This window comes from Salvelinus alpinus, chromosome 17 (genome assembly GCF_045679555.1).
Source record: "Salvelinus alpinus chromosome 17, SLU_Salpinus.1, whole genome shotgun sequence".
Lineage (NCBI taxonomy): Eukaryota > Metazoa > Chordata > Actinopteri > Salmoniformes > Salmonidae > Salvelinus > Salvelinus alpinus.
In genome coordinates, this window is record NC_092102.1 from 41,161,834 (window position 1) to 41,182,238 (window position 20,405).

Consider the following 20,405-nt stretch of genomic DNA (forward strand, 5'->3'; position numbering starts at 1 on the left):
CTTGTGGAGGTCTACAATTTATTTTCTGAGGTCTTGGCTGATTTCTTTTGATTTTCCCATGATGTCAAGCAAAGAGGCACTGAGTTTGAAGGTAGGCCTTGAAATATATCCACAGGTAGACCTCCAATTTACTCAAATTATGTCAATTAGCCTTTTAGAAGCTTCTAAAGCCATGACATCATTTTCTGGAATTTTCCAAGCTGTTTAAAGGCACAGTCAACTTAGTGTATGTCAACTTCTGACCCACTGGAATTGTGTATAATTGATGGAAAATGTTATTTTGTCATGCACAAAGTAGATGTCCTAATCGACTTGCCAACACTATAGTTTGATAGCAAGAAATTGGTGGAGTGGTTGAAAAACTAGTTTTAATGACTTCAACATAAGTGTATGTAAACTTCTGACTTCAACTGTATGTGAGTGTACAGTGTGTATTGCCATTTATAAAGAAATGTCAGAGAAGGTGTGCGAGTGAATGAGCCATAGGATTGCAGAAGAACTTTAGGGTAGAGCGTACGTGCGTGAGTGTTTGTGTCAGGAATTGTGTGAGGTAAACAGCAGGTTCCAACAGAGAGGGGCATGCCATGGGGAGAGTTGTGTCATCCTTGCTTTACTGACTCTCTGCATCCCTCTAGCCTTCTGTCGCTCATTCCCTGTGAATGTTCATACTTTCTCTTTGTGTTCTGTAATCAGGTAGGATCTCCAGAGCATCCCCAGAGATACCATACACAGGTCTCCCCAGGTGCAGGTTCTCCTGAGGGAATGGCTTTTGTGTTTAGCCAGCTCTATAATCTCACATAAACACCCTGCTAATCCCTCTGGATCTCACACACACAAGCATGCACACATGCAAACTGTGCATACAGATACACTGTTAGTCAACTGTGCATTTGAAACTGCAATATGGTATTATTTATACACAGGATACAAACTCTCTCTAAACTTGTTAGGACTCAAACCTTTGTTGTGGTCAGAGGGAACAGTGGCGTATCAGCAGAGAGAGAGAGAGAGAGCGAGAGAGAGAGAGAGAGAGAGAGAGAGAGAGAGAGAGAGAGAGAGAGAGAGAGAGAGAGAGAGAGCGAGAGAGCGAGAGAGAGAGAGAGAGAGAGAGAGAGAGAGAGAGAGAGAGTGAGAGAGCTCCTTTCATCTCAGGCATCCTCATCCAGGTTGATTTATGGAGCTAGCTGAGAGCTGCCATCCTACAAGAATGAATGATACACAGAGAGGTGTGAATCACAGGTGGCATGTACAGACAAGGAGGGAGGGAGGGAGGGAGGGAGGGAGGGAGGGAGGGAGGGAGGGAGGGAGGGAGGGAGGGAGGGAGGGAGGGAGGGAGGGAGGGAGGGAGGGAGGGAGGGAGGGAGGGAGGGAGGGAGGGAAAAAAGCAAACAGGGAGAGAGCAGAGTCTTTTATACACTGAATGTACAAAATATTAAGAACACCTACTTAATACTGAATTGCACCCACGTTTGCCATCAGAACAGCCTTAATTCGCGGAGCATGGACTCTACAAGGTGTGGAAAGCATTCCACAGGGATGCTGATCCATGCTGTCTCCAATGCTTCCCACAGCTGTGTCAAGTTGGCTGGATGTCCTTTGGATGGTGGACCATTCTTGATACACACGGGAAACTGTTGAGCATGAAAAACCCAGCAGTTCTTGACACAAACCGGTGCGCCTGGCACCTACTACCATATCCTGTTCAAAGGCACTTAAATATTTTGTCTTGCCCATTCACCCTCTGAGTTGCACACATACACAATCTGTGTCGCAATTGTTTTAAGGCTTAAAAATCCTTGTTTAACCTGTCTCCTCCCCTTCATCTACACTGAATGAAGTGGATTTAACAAGTGACATCAATAAGGGATCATAGCTTTCACCTGGATTCACCTGGTTAGTCTATGTCATGGAAAGAGCAGGTGTTCTTAATGTTTTGTCCACTCAGTGTACATTTAAGTTAGTTTTCTCATTAAACCTTGATCTAGCAAGCTCACATCAGCTGATCCAGGACACTCTTAGTCATATAGAGGGCAATGAGCCATGCAGTAGGGCCAGCTAAACCATCCACAGAGGAACACTACATGGTAATGTGTAATGACCATGTTCTGGGTGTGAAATAATGCTGACTCATACAGCAGGAGTATAACTCACACCATCCACACACCAAGTGCTGTATCTAGGCTCCGTCTCTCTCTTTTCCTTTACATCATCACTTTAATAAAATCCCAAGACAACACCACGAAGAAACATGTCTGTGTCCTACACTCCTCCCTCCCTCCCTCGCTCCCTCCCTCCCTCCCTCCCTCGCTCCCTCCCTCCCCCCGCTGATGCCTCTGTGGGTCTCGTCTCTCTACACCTCTAAGACACTGTCAGGAACAAAGGGAAGAAATTGCTGCTTGTCCAACACTTATTTAAAGAGGGCTTCAATTACCTACCTCTAGACACCCATGCACGCACGCACACACAGCACAGCACAGCAAAGACACGTAAGGGTTAAGCTGAAGATGCAGTCTTGAAGTATTGAAGAAAAATCAGGTGTGTAAAGGAGTGATCATAGTGAAGATGTCTGAGCAAACGTCAGTCTGATGAAATACAGGTGCTGTGAGGAATTTGGGAGTAGTTTAGATGTTAGTGAAAACAGGCTGTTGTTCTGGTAAACTCAGGTGTAGGTCAGGTGTTATAGCAAAGTCATATGTCTAGATACGGTGGTAAACTCAGGTGTTTTACTGTGTTGTGAGGCATTGACCCCTCTCATCTCCACTTTAGAACCGTGATATTATCTTTGACCCCCAGACCACAGTGAAAACCCCTGACCCCATACCCTGGCCAGGCTGACAGGCCACTGAGGGATGGCCAGGGTCAACACCCTTCATAGAACGGGTCATGACCCTTCATAGAACGGGTGAGTGGCGACCAAAGAGGGCTGCTAAGTACCAAGTTAACACACACAGGGCACAGGGACGAAGGATGGGGAGACACCAAAACAAGAGACTTCAAAGTCAGCTGACGGAAGGTCTAAACACATCCATTACTTACTATTTACTCCCTAGAGAACCCTTCTCCTCTCCTATAACCTGAATGAGGCGCTCTCTTTCCTGCACACAAATATTTCTGCTTAGGCTTGGAAAGCCCTTCAGCTTATTTCACTTAATTCAGTTCAAATAACTTCCCGGTGGGATAAAAGCATAACATTTCCAGAAAACCTTTTTCCCTTTTCCACTCTCCTTCTCTCTCCTCCTTCCAAACATTTTCTCTCTCTCCCCTCCATCTCTTGTTCTCCTTCCAGAGTGCCATTCTTATTTCATTACAGGGAGATTCCCAGGCCAAGAGGGTAAACACAACATCCACAATCAACACACGGACAAACAGAAACCCTAACCACCAATCAGAGTCAACGCCTGACTATAATCTAAACACCAATCAGAGTCAACGCCTGGATACACTCCTCCAAGTGGAATTATTTTAGTTTCAATATACTGAAATCATACTTCATTAGCATATTTTAATATATTTAAGTATATCTGTGATAAATATACTTAAGTATATTTAAAATGATCTAAATTAGAACAATTTATAATACATTGAATGCATTTAATGTCAATTGTATTTGTATTTTATTAGCATTCCAATATATTAAATACAATTAAAATGATCGAAATTGGGGCACTTTTTTGGTACTTAAGTATATTCTTAGTATATTAGATAAAGAGCAAAACAAATACACCTTAAAGGTAAAATGGTATTTGAATTAGAATTATGGGGAAAAAAAGTGTATTTATAATGTGTTTCAAGTATACTTTTACAAGTACACTTCTATTCATCAGCCACATTAGCTAGTGTAATTAGCCATGTAAAGGATACCTTAATTGCATATTCTCAGCCAATATTAACATGCAATTGACAAAGCTGAAGCAGCAGTTCTGCTTTTGAGAACAGTGATACATTTACATTTAAATAAAAGCTGTAATGTGTAATATGTAATTAAAAGTACATCATTATTCAGTTTGAAAATGAACATAAAAACATTTGAATAAGCTAAATATGAGGAACAATATCATATTATAAAACAGAACTTCAGCAGCAGAGAAAGATGCTGGGTAATATGCATAAAAAATAATGAATGCTTTTTTGAAAGTATACTTTAAATATATTTGGTGGATATTTCAGTTAATATACTTTTTTGAAAGTATACTTAAGTATATTTTCTTGAGATATGAAAAAGTATACTCTCAGGAGGCATGCTCCTCAGCTGTGCATGTTTCCTTATTTTTACTATTTTCTACACTGTAGAATATCGAAGACATCCAAACTATGCAATAACACATATGGAATCATGTAGTAACTAAAAAAGTGTTAAACAAATCAAAATATATTTTAGATTCTTCAAAGTAGCCACCTTATGCCTTGATGACAGTTTTGCACACTCTTGGCATTCTCTCAACCAGCTTCACCTGGAATGCTTTTCCAACAGTCTTGAAGGAGTTCCCACATATGCTGAGCACTTGTTGGCTGCTTTTTCTTCACTCTGCGGTCCAACTCATCCCAAACCATCTCAATTGGGTTGAGGTTGGGTGATTGTGGAGACAAGGTCATCTGAGGCAGCACTCCATCACTCTCCTTCTTGGTCAAATAGCTCTTACACAGCCTGGAGCTGTGTTGGGTCATTGTCCTGTTGAAAAACAAATGATAGTCCCACGTATCGCTGCATAATGCTGATTAAGTGTGCATTGGATTCTAAATAAATCACTGACAGTGTCACCGGCAAAGCACCCTCACACCATCACACCTCCTCCTCCATGCTTCACGGTGGGAACCACACATGCGGAGGCCATCCATTCACCTACTCTGCATCTCACAAAGGCATGGCGGTTGGAACCAAAAATCTCAAATTGGGACGCATCAGACCAAAGGACAGATTTCCAACTGTCTCATGTCCATTGCTCGTGTTTGTTGGCCCAAGCAAGTCTCTTCTTATTATTGGTGTCCTTTAGTAGTGGATTCTTTGCAGCAATTTGACCATGAAGGCCTGATTCATTCAGTCTCCTCTGAACAGTTGATGTTGAGATGTGTCTGTTACTTGAACTCTGTGAAGCATTTATTTGGGCTGCAATTTCTGAGACTGTTAACTCTGCAGCAGAGGTAACCGAGTCTTCCGTTCCTGTGAGAGCCATCATAGCGCTTGTTGGTTTTTGCGACTGCACACATTTTCCGGATTGACTGACCTTCCTGGCTTAAAGTAATGATGGACTGTCATGTATCTGAGCTGTTCTTGCGATAATATGGACTTTGTCTTTTACCAAATAGGGATTTCTGTATACCACCCCTACCTTGTCACAACACAACTGATTGGTTCAAACACATTAAGAAGGAAAGAAATTCCACAAATTAACTTTTAACAAGGCACCACTGTTAATTGAAATTCATTCCAGTTAACTACCTCATGAAGCTGGTTGAGAGAATGCCAAGAGTGTGCAAAGCTGTCATCAAGGCAAAGGGTGACTACTTTGAATAATCAAAAATATTTTTGATGTCTTCACTATTATTCTACAATGTATAAAATAGTAAACATAAAGAAAAACCCTGGAATGAGTAGGTGTGTCCAAACGTTTGACTGGTACTCTAGTCGTTGAATAACTATTCAGCTCCCTGAGTCAATGCATGCTAGAAACACTCTTGGCAGCAATTACAGCGAGTCTTATTGGGTAAGTCTCTAAGAGCTTTACACACCTGGATTGTGCAATAATAGCCCTTTATTCTTTTCATAATTCTTTAAGCTCTGTCAAGATGTTGGGGATCATGGCTAGACAGCAATTTTCATATCTTGCCATAGATTTTCAGATTTAAAATTCCTCTCCCAGTGTCTTTTGTAAAAACAGACTGAAGCAGGTTTTCCACTAGGATTTTGCCTGTGCTTAGCTCCATCACATTTCTTTTTACCCTGACAAACCCCCCAGTATTTCCAGATGTCAAGCATACCCATAACATGATGCTGTAACGTCTGCGTGGGAAGCACGTTCAGGGAGTGAGTGTTTTAATAAATAAAAGAAACACTGAACACGAAACACAAACAACGCACTGCCATGAAAACAGAGTCAATAACACCTGAGGAAAGAACCAAGGCGAGTGACAGATATAGGGAAGATAATCAAGGAGGTGATGGAGTCCAGGTGAGTGTCATGAGGCGCAGGTGCGCAAGACGATGGTGACAGGTGTGCGGGATAATCAGCAGCCTGATGACCTAGAGGCCGGAGAGGGAGTACACGTGACAGATGCAGCCACCACCATACTTTTAAATAAGGCGGCAGTTACTCATTGATGTGTTGGATTTTGCAGTACTACTTTAGTGCCTTGTTGCATACAATATGTATGTTTTGGATATTTGTATTACTCCTTTCACATTTAAAATCATTACTGTGGAGTCATTACAGTATTGTTGATTCTTCCATCACAGCCATTGAACTCTGTGTGGTAAACCGTGGTGTGTTGGGTTGAGCGTGCAGAGATTTACACAGAGACAGAGAGGCTTTAGTCCGCAAAAACAACTTTACTAAGACAGAAAATAAATATATCAAATAAATAACTTCTCTTCCTTCTCTCTCTTAACTGGTGTCCGTCTCTCTCTTCTCTGGTGTCCGTCTCTCTCCCTTCTCTCCCGCGGTGTGTCATCGTGTTCCTTTTATTTAGCCTCCACGGCTGGTTGGCACTTTCCTCTAATTACCTCCACTTAGCTGTCCATGTCGGGGTGCCCAGCTCGTGTATTCCCAGCAGAGGGAGCCAACGTCGCCTCACGTACCTCCCCTCTATTACCATCCCCCGGGGTAGACCTCCTGGGATACACCCCTCCCCCCCCCTTAGCCCTGGCTGGGAGGGAGGCATGCTCAGGGCTAGGTTTGCATCCCTCCTGGATAGGGCGTCCGCATTGCCGTGCTGGGCCCCCGACCGAAGGATGACAGAGAAAGAGAATCGCTGTAAGGACAGGAACCAGCGGGTGACACGGTAATTCGTGTCCTTACCTCGTGCCATCCACACGAGGGGGGTAATACTTGAGGGTAATACTTGAGGGTGTCGAGGGCCCACTTCACGGCGAGGCACTCCTTCTCGACAATTTAGTATTTCTTCTCCCTCGGGAGGAGCTTCCGGCTGACATACATGATGGGGTGCTCCTCGCCTTCCTGCTCTTGGGACAAAACGGCATCTGTCTGGACCAGGAGGTTTTTTGAGAAGTCCGGGGTGAAGTGTACCGGGTGCCGTCATAGCGCATCCTTCAGGGCCTGGAACGCCGCCTCTGTGTCCTCCGTTCATCGCACCGTCTGGGGTAGTCGTGCCTTTGTTAAATCTGTGAGGGGAGAAGCTATAGCGGCAAAGTTAGGTACAAATCTACTGTAGTACCCTGCTAACCCCAGGAATGACTTCACCTGCCTCTTGGTTCGGGGGACCGGCCATCCCCTAATGGCAGCGATTTTCTTTTCTTGGGCTTTCACATTTTCCCTCCCGATCTGATATCCCAGGTACTCCACTTCGGCGTAGCCCAGCTTGCAATTGTGAGGGGTTCGCGGTCAGACCTGCATCCCTTAGCGCATCAACCAGGGCCTGTAACTTACAGAGATGTGACTCCCAATTGTCACTGTGCACAATTATGTCATCCAAATAAGCTGTTGCGGACTCACTGTGCGGCCGCAGGACTTGGTCCATGAGTCGCTGAAATGTCGCTGGTGCCCCGTGGAGCCCGAAAGGCAGAACCCGGTATAGGTATAGCCCCCCCGGGGTGGAGAAGGCAGTCTTCTCCCGGGAGGCCGCTGCCAGTGGCACCTGCCAGTACCCCTTTGTCAGGTCCAAGGTGCTGACATTCCTCGACAGCTCCAAGCGGTCGATCAGTTTGTCCACCCGGGGCATGGGGTAGGCATCAAACTTACTGACCTCGCTCAGGCCCAGGAAGGCATTACAGAAGTGGACAGTTCCGTCCGGTTTCGGAACCAGCACTATGGGGCCAGACAACTCACTGTGTGACTCTTCCAGTACCCCCATTTCTAACATTGTCGTCACTTCCCGCTGGACCGCCACCCTCCGGGCTTCTGGTATCCGGTATGGCCGCTCACGCACTTTTTCTCCCAGAAGGGTGTGGATCTGATGTTCCATGAGGTCCGTGCGCCCCGGCACATCGGAGAACACAGCCGTATTCCGCTGGACCAACTCTCTGAGCTCCTGTCGTTGGGTCGGGCTGAGATCTTCCCCCATTGTAACTTCGACCGAGGGCGGGCTCTGCTGTGGCCGCGTCCACATTACGCTTAGCGCCTCGCGTGCCATTTCACCAGTAAATTCACATGGTAAAGCTGGAGGGGTTTTCTCCACCCCGGTTGGCGGACCTTATAGTTGACGTCGCCTACCCGCTCAACGATATCTTAGGGCCCATTACACGTAGCCAGGAATTTACTCTCTGTGGTAGGGATCAGCACTAAGACCTTCTCACCGGGTTGGAACTCTCATGGTCGGGCCCCCCGGTTGTAGACACGCCCCTGGGCACGTTGCACCTGGGCCATGTGCTCTCTCACCACTGGCCAAATCGCCGTCATCCTCTCCCTCATCTCCTCCACATGTTCTACTACCCTGCGAAGGGAGGTCGGCTGCTCTTCCCAGACCTCCTTGGCTAGGTCCAGCAGCCCGCGGGGCCGACGGCCATACAGGAGCTCAAAGGGGGAGAACCCCGTGGATGCTTGGAGTACCTCGCTCACTGAAAACATCAGGTGGGGCAGCAGCTGGTCCCAGTTCCTCCCGTCTCTCTCGGTGACCTTCTTCAGCATCTGTTTCAGGGTCTTATTGAAGCGTTCCACCAGCCCGTCGGTTTATGGATGGTACACACTGGTCCTCACCTGTTTGATTCGTAACAGATTGCAGACATCCTTCATCACACGAGACATGAACGCGGTGCCCTGGTCTGTCAGGATTTCCCGCGGAATATCCACCCGGCTAAATAAATGGAAGAGCTCCCGTGAGATACCTTTTGCTGCCGCCGTGCGTAGCAGGATTGCCTCAGGATACCGGGTGGTGTAATCCATGATTACCAGGATGTATTGGTGTCCCCTCGCGGTCTTCACTAACGGACCCACCAGATCCATTGCCACCCGCTCGAATGGCACTCCTATAATGGGCAAGGGCACCAAAGGGTTTCGATACTGCACCCTCTGGGCTGTGATCTGGCACTTCGGGCAACTACGGCAGTAGTCCTCTACGGCACGCTTGACTCCGGGCCAGTGGAACCGGTTCCCGATCCGCTCCCTGGTTTTCTCCATCCCCAGGTGTGCCCCAAGCAGGTGGGTGTGGGCAAGCTGCAACAGTCCTAACATACTGGCTGGGTATAAGTAACAAGGCTTTTGTCTCCCTATTATGCTTTACTACCTGATACAATAAATGATGCTTGATTGCGAAGTGGGGGTAGTGCCAATCACTTACCCCAGGTAACAGTACGCCATCCACCGCAATCACCTGGCCCCCAGCGTTCTGGAGATTTGGGTCTTCTAATTGGGCCATCCCGAACTGACCCGTGAGGATTCCCGTGTCGGGAGGTCTGTCTAGGGCCTCCACCTCCATAAAGGGGGGCCTGAGGTCTTCCTCGCACGGTGGCTAGCTTGCCAGAGTGAGGTCGTTTCCCTCCTCCGGGTCCAACTCGGGCCCAGTGGACACCTCTTGTGGCGGGGATGGGTTGCACAGGCCACCGTCTTTTTTCCTTTTCTTCCTACCTCCCATGCACGCCTCCCCAGGTCCCTCCTCCACAGTGCCTAGAAGAGAGGGCAGTCTCGACCGAGGAGAATGGACACGGGTAGGTTAGGAACAGCTCCAACGCGCATCTGGCACTCCCCCTTTGGGGTGGTTATCCTCATGGGCATCGTTGGATACCTCTTTGTGTCCCCGTGTACACAGGACACTGTTACCTCCTCGTCCCCCGGTTCCTCCTTCCCCTCTCGTGTGAGCCACTGCAGATGGGCCAGGGTCACCATGCTGCCGGAGTCCAGCAGAGCGCTGGTGTCGATGCCATCGATTCGTACCGGAACCATCGGAGAGGCCGTCTCGGTGTGCGCCCAACAGGAGGTGACATAACTCGCCATCCGGGTTATCCCCGAGCTGGGGGCATGGCCTCCTCCTGGCCGGGACAGCTCCACGCGAGGTGCCCCGGCTCACCGCACTGATAGCAGCGACTGTGATCGGGGTCCAGCAGCCGCCGGCGTCGTCGGTTTGGGTCACCCTCCCGCTTCCCAGCCTCGGCTGGTTCCGTCCAGGCCCCCTTCAGCTCCTCACCTCTCTTTGTGTTGGTCGCCCCCCTCGCCGCATCTCCTTTCTCCGCTCGGTCCACTCTCAGCAGGTCCTGGGTGTTCTGGTGAATTTCCACCGCTGTCAGCAATTCCTCCAGGCTCTGGGGGTTCTGCATGCTCACCGTCTTCTTCATATTGTAGGGCAGGGCCCGAAGGTATTTATCCAGGACGAGTTTGTCGAGCATCACAAGGGACGGTACTTCCGTCAGTAGCCAGCCCTTGGTCAGCCGCACCTGGTCGCTCATCTGCGCACGGTGAGGCAGGGTGGGGTCAAAGGCCCAGTCGTGGACCAGTTGTGCACAGCGTGCGAGATTGAACCCATAACGGCTTAGTATCTCCCGTTTGAGTCCATCATAATTCGCGGCCTGGTCAGTGTTCAAATCAAAGTAGGCCTTCTGACGACACCTCTTTGTCTCATTACAGACGACTCCACTTTGTCTCTGTACTGACGACTCCACTTTGTCTCTGTACTGACGACTCCACTTTGTCTCTGTACTGACGACTCCACTTTGTCTCTGTACTGACGACTCCACTTTGTCTCTGTACTGACGACTCCACTTTGTCTCTGTACTGACGACTCCACTTTGTCTCTGTACTGACGACTCCACTTTGTCTCTGTACTGACGACTCCACTTTGTCTCTGTACTGACGACTCCACTTTGTCTCTGTACAGACGACTCCACTTTGTCTCTGTACTGACGACTCCACTTTGTCTCTGTACTGACGACTCCACTTTGTCTCTGTACTGACGACTCCACTTGTCTCTGTACTGACGACTCCACTTGTCTCTGTACTGACGACTCCACTTTGTCTCTGTACTGACGACTCCACTTTGTCTCTGTACTGACGACTCCACTTGTCTCTGTACTGATGACTCCACTTTGTCTCTGTACTGACAACTCCACTTTGTCTCTGTACTGACGACTCCACTTTGTCTCTGTACTGACGACTCCACTTTGTCTCTGTACTGACGACTCCACTTGTCTCTGTACTGACGACTCCACTTGTCTCTGTACTGACGACTCCACTTGTCTCTGTACTGACGACTCCACTTGTCTCTGTACTGACGACTCCACTTTGTCTCTGTACTGACGACTCCACTTTGTCTCTGTACTGACGACTCCACTTTGTCTCTGTACTGACAACTCCACTTTGTCTCTGTACTGATGACTCCACTTTGTCTCTGTACTGACGACTCCACTTTGTCTCTGTACTGACGACTCCACTTGTCTCTGTACTGACGACTCCACTTTGTCTCTGTACTGACGACTCCACTTTGTCTCTGTACTGAGGTTTTGCCTGTTTGAGGGAATAACGGCGGGAATAACTATACTGTTTGTGTTCAACCAAATTTCCAGTCACCTTGCCATGGTTAAATGCGGTGGTTCACACTTTCAGTTATGCTCAAATGCTGCCATCTATCCACGGTCTCTGGTTTGGGTAAGTTTTAATATTCACCTTGGAAGCAACATCCCCCATACACTTCCTGATGAACTCAGTCACCATATCCGTGTATATGTCAATGTTATTCTCAGAGGCTACCTGGAACATATCTCAGTCCACGTGATCAAAACAATCTTGAACCATCGTTTCCAATTAGTCAGACCAGCATTGAATAGACCTTAGAACGGGTACTTCCTGTTTGAGTTTCTGCCTATAGGAAGGGAGTAGCAAAATGTAGTCGTGATCTGATTTGCCGAAGGGAGGGCGGGGAGGGCCTTGTAGGCATCTCGAAAGGGGGAGTAGCAGTGGTCAAGTGTTTTACCAGAACGAGTGCTGCAGTCAATGTGTTGATAGAACTTCGGTAGCGTTTTCCTCAAATTTGCTTTGTTAAAATCCCCAGCTACAATAAATGCACCAAGATATGTGGTTTTCAGTTTGCATAAAGTCCAGAGTAGTTCCTTGAGGGCCTTCGTGGTATCGGCTTGAGGGGGAATATTCATGGCTGTGACTATAACCGAAGAGAATTCTCTTGGGAGGTAATTGGTCGCCATTTGATTGTGAGGTATTACAGGTCAGGTGAACAAAAGGGCTTGAGTTTCTTTATGTTATCACAATCACACCATGAGTAGTTCATCATGAAACATACACGCCTGCCTTTCTTCTTCCCGGAGAGTTCTTTATTCCTGTCTGCTCGATGTACTGAGAACCCAGCTGGCTGTATATCCCCAGAGAGCAATGATTCCATGAAACATAGTATGTTACAGTCCCCTGATGTCTCTCTGGAAGGAGATCATCGCCCTGAGCTCGTCTACATGGCTCAAAGTGGAAGAGAGATTGACATCATCAGTACTTGTTTTCATAAGAGGTGTTGACAAGCTGAAGGTACCGAGTTGTCTGTTTAAAATACTAGCACACAGCTCGGACACCCATGCGTACCCCACAAGACATGCCACCAGAGGTCTCTTCACAGTCCCCAAGTTCAGAACACACTATGGGACGCGCACAGTACTACATAGAGCCATGACTACATGGAACTCTATTCCACATCAGGTAACTGATGCAAGCAGTAGAATCAGATGTAAAAAGCAGGTAAAAATACACCTTACGGAACAACGGGGACTGTGAAGCAACACAAACATAAGCACAGACACACACACACACATGATAACATCCGCACTATACACACACATACACATGGATTTAGTGTTGTAGATATGTGGTAGGGGAGTAGGGTGCCCTCAGGCACACACTTACTGTGTTGTGAATTCTGTAATTAATGTATTTTACTGTTTTTAAAATTGTATAACTGCCTTAATTCTGCCAGACCCCAGGGTCTGCCTTGGCAGCAGCTAATGGGGATCCATAATAAATACAAATACTGAACTTGAGCGAGTAATATAATCTGAAACGGTGGATGGTGTGTACGCCTCCTCCGAATAACAATTCAGTTATTCCTCCAATTCAATTCCTCCAATTCAGAAAAGTGGTATTCCTGGTTGTAATGCTGGTTACCGCCGCTCTGATATCCACGTTATTTCCGGCTGTATTTAATAACACACAAAAAAAGTTCAATGTCTCAGCACAATCATTCTTTATTTTGAATGAATATACATGTACTAATTTACAATTAAATCGTTTGAAATTGAAGTACAGTTTTAATGAGTGTGTTTAAGTTTAATGATAGTAAACACATACAGTAGTATAATAAAAGACTGAAAAACAATGAATATAAAGTACACTCTAATAAGTGTATTGAAGTGTGATGATAGCATATTTAGAGTATACTAAAAGACTGAAAAAACTAAGTGTGTTGAAGAAAATTATAATTATAGTATACTTATGAAATAATAGAACATTACATTTCGTATTTGAAGTACATTATTTATATTTTTAGTATATAAGTATACTTTAGTATACTTGTAATATATAAAAATATTATGTTTTTTTGCATCAGAGTCAACGCCTGGATACACAGAACCCTTAACCACCAATCAGAGTCAACGGCAGGATACACAGACACACACACACACACACACACACACACACACACACACACACACACACACACACACACACACACACACACACACACACACACACACACACACACACACACACACACACACACCACACACACACACACACCACACACACACACACACACACCACACACACACACACACACCCCACACACACATACGGACACACGTTGTGTCTATCAGTCCTGTCATCTCTGTTTTCTCATATTAACGGTGGCTCATTCTGAGACAGGATATGAGGATTAGGCATTGCCTTACTACGCTACAGCTACACACTGCTAAATGGCTGCCATGTGTTCCCTCATAGAGAAAGGCTAATAAACGTTAGCCGCTTGCGCGCCTAGCACCCCCAGAATAATAGCAGCGGATAGATGAGTCCCACTGATAACAACTAGCGCTAAGGGCTAATGGGGCTGGCTTATTCTATTAGGCTGGGATAAGATGCACTGGGAGAGAGGAAGAGAGGGGAAGAAAGTGGAGAGTGGAGAAGAAAGGGGGAGAGTATCAGGCACAGGAGGCTGCTGAGGGGAGGACGGCTCAGAATAATGGCTGGAATGGAGTAAATAGAATGGCATGAAAAGCATGTGTTTGATGTGTTCGATAGCATTCCATTTATTCTGTTCCAGCCATTAGCCCAAGTAAGGTGCCACCGGCCACCTGTGGCATCAGGAGAATAGTAGAAGGCTTCTGATACTATGAGAGCATACACAGTCAAAAACACACAAAAACACACACTTTGAGTTAATACTTGATTGGAGAGACTGTACTGGTGAATATAGCTCCTGTTCATACCGATAGATTATTCTTCAGATCACACTAGCAGGGAAAGGGAGGATACTGCAGAGGAATGGGAGAAGGGAGGGAGAAGATGGCGGGAGAGAGAAGGGGTGAGAGAAAAAGGTGGAGGGAGAGAAGGGGATAGAGAGAAAGGTGGAGGGAGAGAGAAGGGGAGAGAGAGATAAAGGTGGAGGGAGAGAAGGGGAGAGAGAGAAAGGTGGAGGGAGAGAGAAGGGGAGAGAGAGAAAGGTGTAGGGAGAGAAGGAGAGAGAGAGAAAGGTGGATGGAGAGAGAGAAAAGTGGAGGGAGAGAGAGAAAGGTGGAGGGAGAGAGAGAAAGGTGGAGGGAGAGAGAGAAAGGTGGAGGGAGAGAGAAGGGGAGAGAGAGAAAGGTGGAGGGAGAGAGAAGGGGAGAGTGAGAAAGGTGGAGGGAGAGAAGGTGAGAGAGAAAGGTGGAGGGAGAGAGAAGGGGAGAGAGAGAAAGGTGGAGGGAGAGAGAAGGGGAGAGAGAGAAAGGTGGAGGGAGAGAAGGGGAGAGAGAAAGGTGGAGGGAGAGAGAAGGGGAGAGAGAGAAAGGTGGAGGGAGAGAGAAGGGGAGAGAGAGAAAGGTGGAGGGAGAGAAGGGGAGAGAGAAAGGTGGAGGGAGAGAAGGGGAGAGAGAAAGGTGGAGGGAGAGAGAAGTTGAGAGAGAGAAAGGTGGAGGGAGAGAGAAGGGGAGAGAGAGAAAGGTGGAGGGAGAGAGAAGTGGAGAGAAAGAAATGTGGAGGGAGAGAGAAGGGGAGAGAGAGAAAGGTGGAGGGAGAGAGAAAGGGAGAGAGAGACAGGTGGAGGGAGAGAGAAGGGGAGAGAGAGAAAGGTGGAGGGAGAGAGAAGGGGAGAGAGAGAAAGGTGGAGGGAGAGAAGGGGAGAGAGAAAGGTGGAGGGAGAGAGAAGGGGAGAGAGAGAAAGGTGGAGGGAGAGAGAAGTGGAGAGAGAGAAAGGTGGAGGGAGAGAGAAGGGGAGAGAGAGAAAGGTGGAGGGAGAGAGAAGTGGAGAGAAAGAAATGTGGAGGGAGAGAGAAGGGGAGAGAGAGAAAGGTGGAGGGAGAGAGAAAGGGAGAGAGAGACAGGTGGAGGGAGAGAGAAGGGGAGAGAGAGAAAGGTGGAGGGAGAGAGAAGGGGAGAGAGAGAAAGGTGGAGGGAGAGAGAAGTGGAGAGAGAGAAAGGTGGAGGGAGAGAAGGGGAGAGAGAGAAAGGTGGAGGGAGAGAAGGGGAGAGAGAGAAAGGTGGAGGGAGAGAAGGGGGAGAGAGAAAGGTGGAGGGAGAGAAGGGGAGAGAGAGAAAGGTGGAGGGAGAGAGAAGGGGAGAGAGAGAAAGGTGGAGGGAGAGAGAAGGGGAAAGAGAGAAAGATGGAGGGAGAGAGAAGTTCTTTAGGTGAATCTTGACACTGCCACATTCTCTGAACACATGGAGTGGATTATGTAGTCTGGTCCTACACACCGTTTTCACCACAGTAACACACACACACTAGGTATGCACACACACACACCCCTACACACACCAGGTATGCACACACACCAGGTATGCACACACACACCCTTACACACACACCAGGTATGCACACAATCCCATTATAAAGCCAAGGTCTTTTTTTTGGTCTATGGGGGGCTCTGACATAAAAGAGTAACAAGGTATTTTTTTGTCTCTTGGGGGCTCTGATATAAAAGAGTAACAAGGTATTAACCTTTATGACATTCTTTACTTAATGCTTTTTCAGCTAAAAATACAAATCTTCATGACTGGGCTGTGCACCTTTCTAATTAACCAACCCCACACACCAGGGTGGAGTACCACGGTAAAACTTTACTGGCCTGTATGTGTGTGATTGGAAAAGAGAGAGAGGGGATAGATCGAGAGAGAGAGAGAGAGAGGAGAGAGAGAGAGACAGAGAGAGGAAAGAGAGAGAGAGAGACAGAGAGAGGAAAGAGAGAGAGAGAGAGAGGAGAGAGAGAGAGAGCAAGAGAAAGGAAAGAGAGAGAGAGAAGTGGGGGAGAAACTTGTCCATCTCTGTTTTTTCTCACTCCTGTCGTTTTTATCACCTCAAAGCTCTACTTTAGTCTGGTCGGCTGGTGAACGCAGTTAGGATTAATACCACGAGGTAACACACATACAGCAGGCTCAGTAGATATACTGTACATCAACCGCAGCCGCTACATAGCTGCAGAACAGTAAACCTTCATGTCAACTCCATCAATTTAGGACCACTAAAATCACAAGGGGCTGTAAAGAAACTTCATTACAGACAACCACTACAAAACAAGCACAGACACACATTTCTACGCACACATGCACGCACACATGCACACACACGGTTATAGTCCTCTGAAAGTCATGAGGGACCATAAAAAGAGCTGCTGGTATTGCAGTCAGAGCAGAACAATCAAGTGGGAATTGTGGTCACAACCAAAACATACAATCAGTAGGTGCTGTGCTTATGAATCTCAATTGTAGCTAGCTTGTGATTTGGCACCATGCACCTCAATGTCCCCAATGCCCCTGATTTGTGTTAGTCACACAGATAACCCAGGGGCAGATAACCCAGGGGCAGATAACCCAGATAGATGATGAAAAGAGGAGGATGATGAAGAGAGGAAGATGATGAAGAGATGAGTATGATGAAGAGGAGGATGATGAAGAGAGGAGGATGATGAAGAGAGGAGGATGATGAAGAGAGGAGAATGATGAAGAGAGGATAATGATGAAGAGAGGATGGTGATGAAGAGGAAGATGATGAAGAGAGGAGGATGATGAAAAGAGGAGGATGATGAAAAGAGGATAATGATGAAGAGAGGAGGGTGATGAAGAGAGGAGAATGATGAAGAGATGAGGGTGATGAAGAGAGGAGAATGATGAAGAGAGGAGGGTGATGAAGAGAGGAGGATGATGAAGAGAGGAGGGTGATGAAGAGGAGGATGATGAAGAGAGGAGGATGATGAAGAGAGGAGGATGATGAAGAGAGGAGGATGATGAAGAGAGGAGGGTGATGAAGAGAGGAGTGTGATGAAGAGAGGAGGGTGATGAAGAGAGGAGGGTGATGAAGAGAGGAGTATGATGAAGAGAGGAGAGTGATGAAGAGAGGAGGATGATGAAAAGAGGAGGGTGATGCTAGAGAAGTTGAAAGGAAGAACATCGCAGTCACTCACCTCTCATGATTGGAGCTTCAGTTCCCACGGCGACGGTCATGCCCAGATGCCCTCCTCATCGTCCTGTTGGAGAGAATAAATCAATCAGTCAAATGCAATTTGCATAACATTTTCTTCATGTACTGTGTATTTTCTGGAGAACACAGCAAAATCCAGACCTGAATACCAAAGGTCAGGCTTTCCTATACTTAGTTGTACCGTGTCTCCCTGCAAGTCTCACAGCCAGTTATAATCAAAGCTAGCATGTTTAGCTTGTTCACCCAGGCTGTAGCTGTGTTCTACTGTATGATATCAACAGACTTTTTCCCTCTTTGTGATGTAGTCAGGAGGCAGTAATGAATCTTACAGAGGTTTCCTCAGGCCTGAGTCTAGCCAGACAGAGCCCTGGGAACAGTGAGGCTAACACACACAGACAAACACCATGACGTCTTTGCAGACAGGCAGGCCAGCAGCAGAGTACTGTAGTAGGGCTGGTTCAGCCATGCTCACTTGATGGGAGAACTTCTCCGGTACCTGAAGACTTGTGTTGGCTCCCAGAGCTATAGCCTAGAGTTTAAGTCAGTGGGCTAATTAAGGTCTTGAGACACGCAGGCACACCTTCAGACACACCTGCCTTAACTGCATTACCTGTCAGGAGTTATGACTGTTCCCCTCTCAATCACAATGGCTTTGCTAGGCCATGGCTAGGCTACGGCTAAAGCTAGGCTAAGGCTAGGGATATGCTAGACTATGCTATGCTAAATGCTAATAGCTTCAGCTACAGTCTGCGTCCGCATGCTAAGGTCAATCAGTTAGAAGCATCTATCCCCAGTGAGTGCCTGTGACAGGCGGGATAAACACAGCCAAGCTCTTTCGCCAACGTAGCCAGGCTAAACACACACACATGCAACCACACACACACACACACCCACACCCACACACACACACACACACACACACACACACACACACACACCCACCCAGTCAGGGCTAAATACCATGTGCTACTTCTTACAGAGCAGGCAGCCTGTCGAGGGGGAGAATAAGGAACAACAACCAGAGAGAGGCCTTGTAATTCTAACTCTGATAAACACTTTATGACTGTTCTCTATTTCCTTACAGAGGCATGGTGCCAAGTCCCTGGCAGCGCTGTAGCTGTGGCTAAATCAGAACAACATGGACACAACATGCCCGTCAAACTGAAGTGAGGTAAAAACAGGTTAGGTGAAAACAGGTGGTGGATGCCAACTTGGATGGCCTGATAAGATAAATAAAGGTGTCTGTTATCTACATGAATAATGATGCAATAATGAGACCCAAGAGCTGAGATATGGTTTGGTCATGGAAAAAAGGTGTGTTTGTGTATGTGTGTTTTTGTTTATAATGGCTCTGAGTGTATCTCTCCATCTGACAGCCTTGGAAAGCATTGTGTCTCTGGGGTGTTTGACCAGACCCTCTTCATCATCAATCACACACACAAATGCATACAAACGCACACAAGCCCTATGGTGGCTTCTGCGGAACATCCACTATAGGTCAAAGGTCAGACATGAGGGAAATTGATTGGGATGACCTCTGTCAAAACAGCCGGGAACGAGCTCACCTCTGGACTGAGTGCTACACTGCACCGCTAGCCATGGTCAGACACCCAGCTATGAGGAGTAGAGAAAAGAAAAACAGAAGGGAGGGAGGAAAGTTGGAGCAGAGGATGGGAGAAGAGGAGGAGGAGGAGGAGGAGGAGGAGAAACAGAAATAAGGGAGGAGGGGGGTAAGGAAGAAGAAGTTGGGGAGTAGGAAACGTGAGGTGGAGGAGAGGAGGAGTAGAAGAGGAGAGACAAGGGAAGAAGGAGAGGAGGAGTGGGTGATGGGAGGAAGAGGTGGTGAGGAAAAATAGTGTAATTAATCACGTTCAGATAAAAGAGAGAGATAAAAGGCCGAGTGGGGCACTGTGTTTGGAGGAAAAACAGTTTAATCTCAGGGACCCTAATCTGACCTCTCACACACACATACACACCCTATGGTGACCTCTGCGGAACTTCCACTATAGGTCAAAGGTCAGACATGAGGATAATTGATTGGGATGACCTCTGTCAATGCAGCCGGGAACGAGTGTGTTTGCAGTTTCTGATGAGAGTCTGTTGGACACGGGAGAGAGAAATAAAAAGAGAGAGACAGAGGGAGAGAGAGAGAGAGAGGGAGAGCGAGGCAGAGGGGGAGGGAGAGAGAGAGAGAGAGAGAGAGAGAGAGAGAGAGAGAGAGAGAATGAGAGAGAGAGAGAGAGAGAGAGAGAGAGAGAGAGAGAGAGAGAGAGAGAGAGCGAGAGAGAGAGAGAGAGGGGGGGAGCGAGAGAGAGAGCGAGGCAGAGGGGGAGAGAGAGAGTGAGAGAGAGAGGGGGAGCGAGAGAGAGAGAGCGAGGCAGAGGGGGAGAGAGAGAGAGAGAGAACGATAGAGAGAGAGAGAGAGAGAGCTGGCCCAGCCCCCACCAACCAAATGAGTGACATTAAACAAATGCTGAGTCTACTATGCTCACATGTGATGGGCCGAGGGTCATGGTAAGATGAGCACAAGAACTCCACCATTCTCACACTACATCCACCCAAGTGGCATGACACAAATTCTATCTTAAATGATAAACAAATCACATTTGCAAAATAAGAGTTTACTTTAATTGAAAAATCCTATT

At 47.3% G+C, this 20,405-nt stretch overlaps 1 protein-coding gene across 1 annotated transcript in view; it reads right to left on the reverse strand.

The window, feature by feature from the left end:
* The window catches only part of LOC139542954 (ERC protein 2-like), a 440,697-nt gene that overhangs the window by 89,885 nt on the left and 330,407 nt on the right, over window positions 1-20,405 (reverse strand). Inside the window, exon 15 of the mRNA XM_071348974.1 lies at window positions 17,744-17,806. Coding sequence (XP_071205075.1) covers window positions 17,780-17,806 — 27 coding nt within the window. The 3' untranslated portion in view covers window positions 17,744-17,779. The remainder of the gene's footprint in view (window positions 1-17,743; window positions 17,807-20,405) is intronic.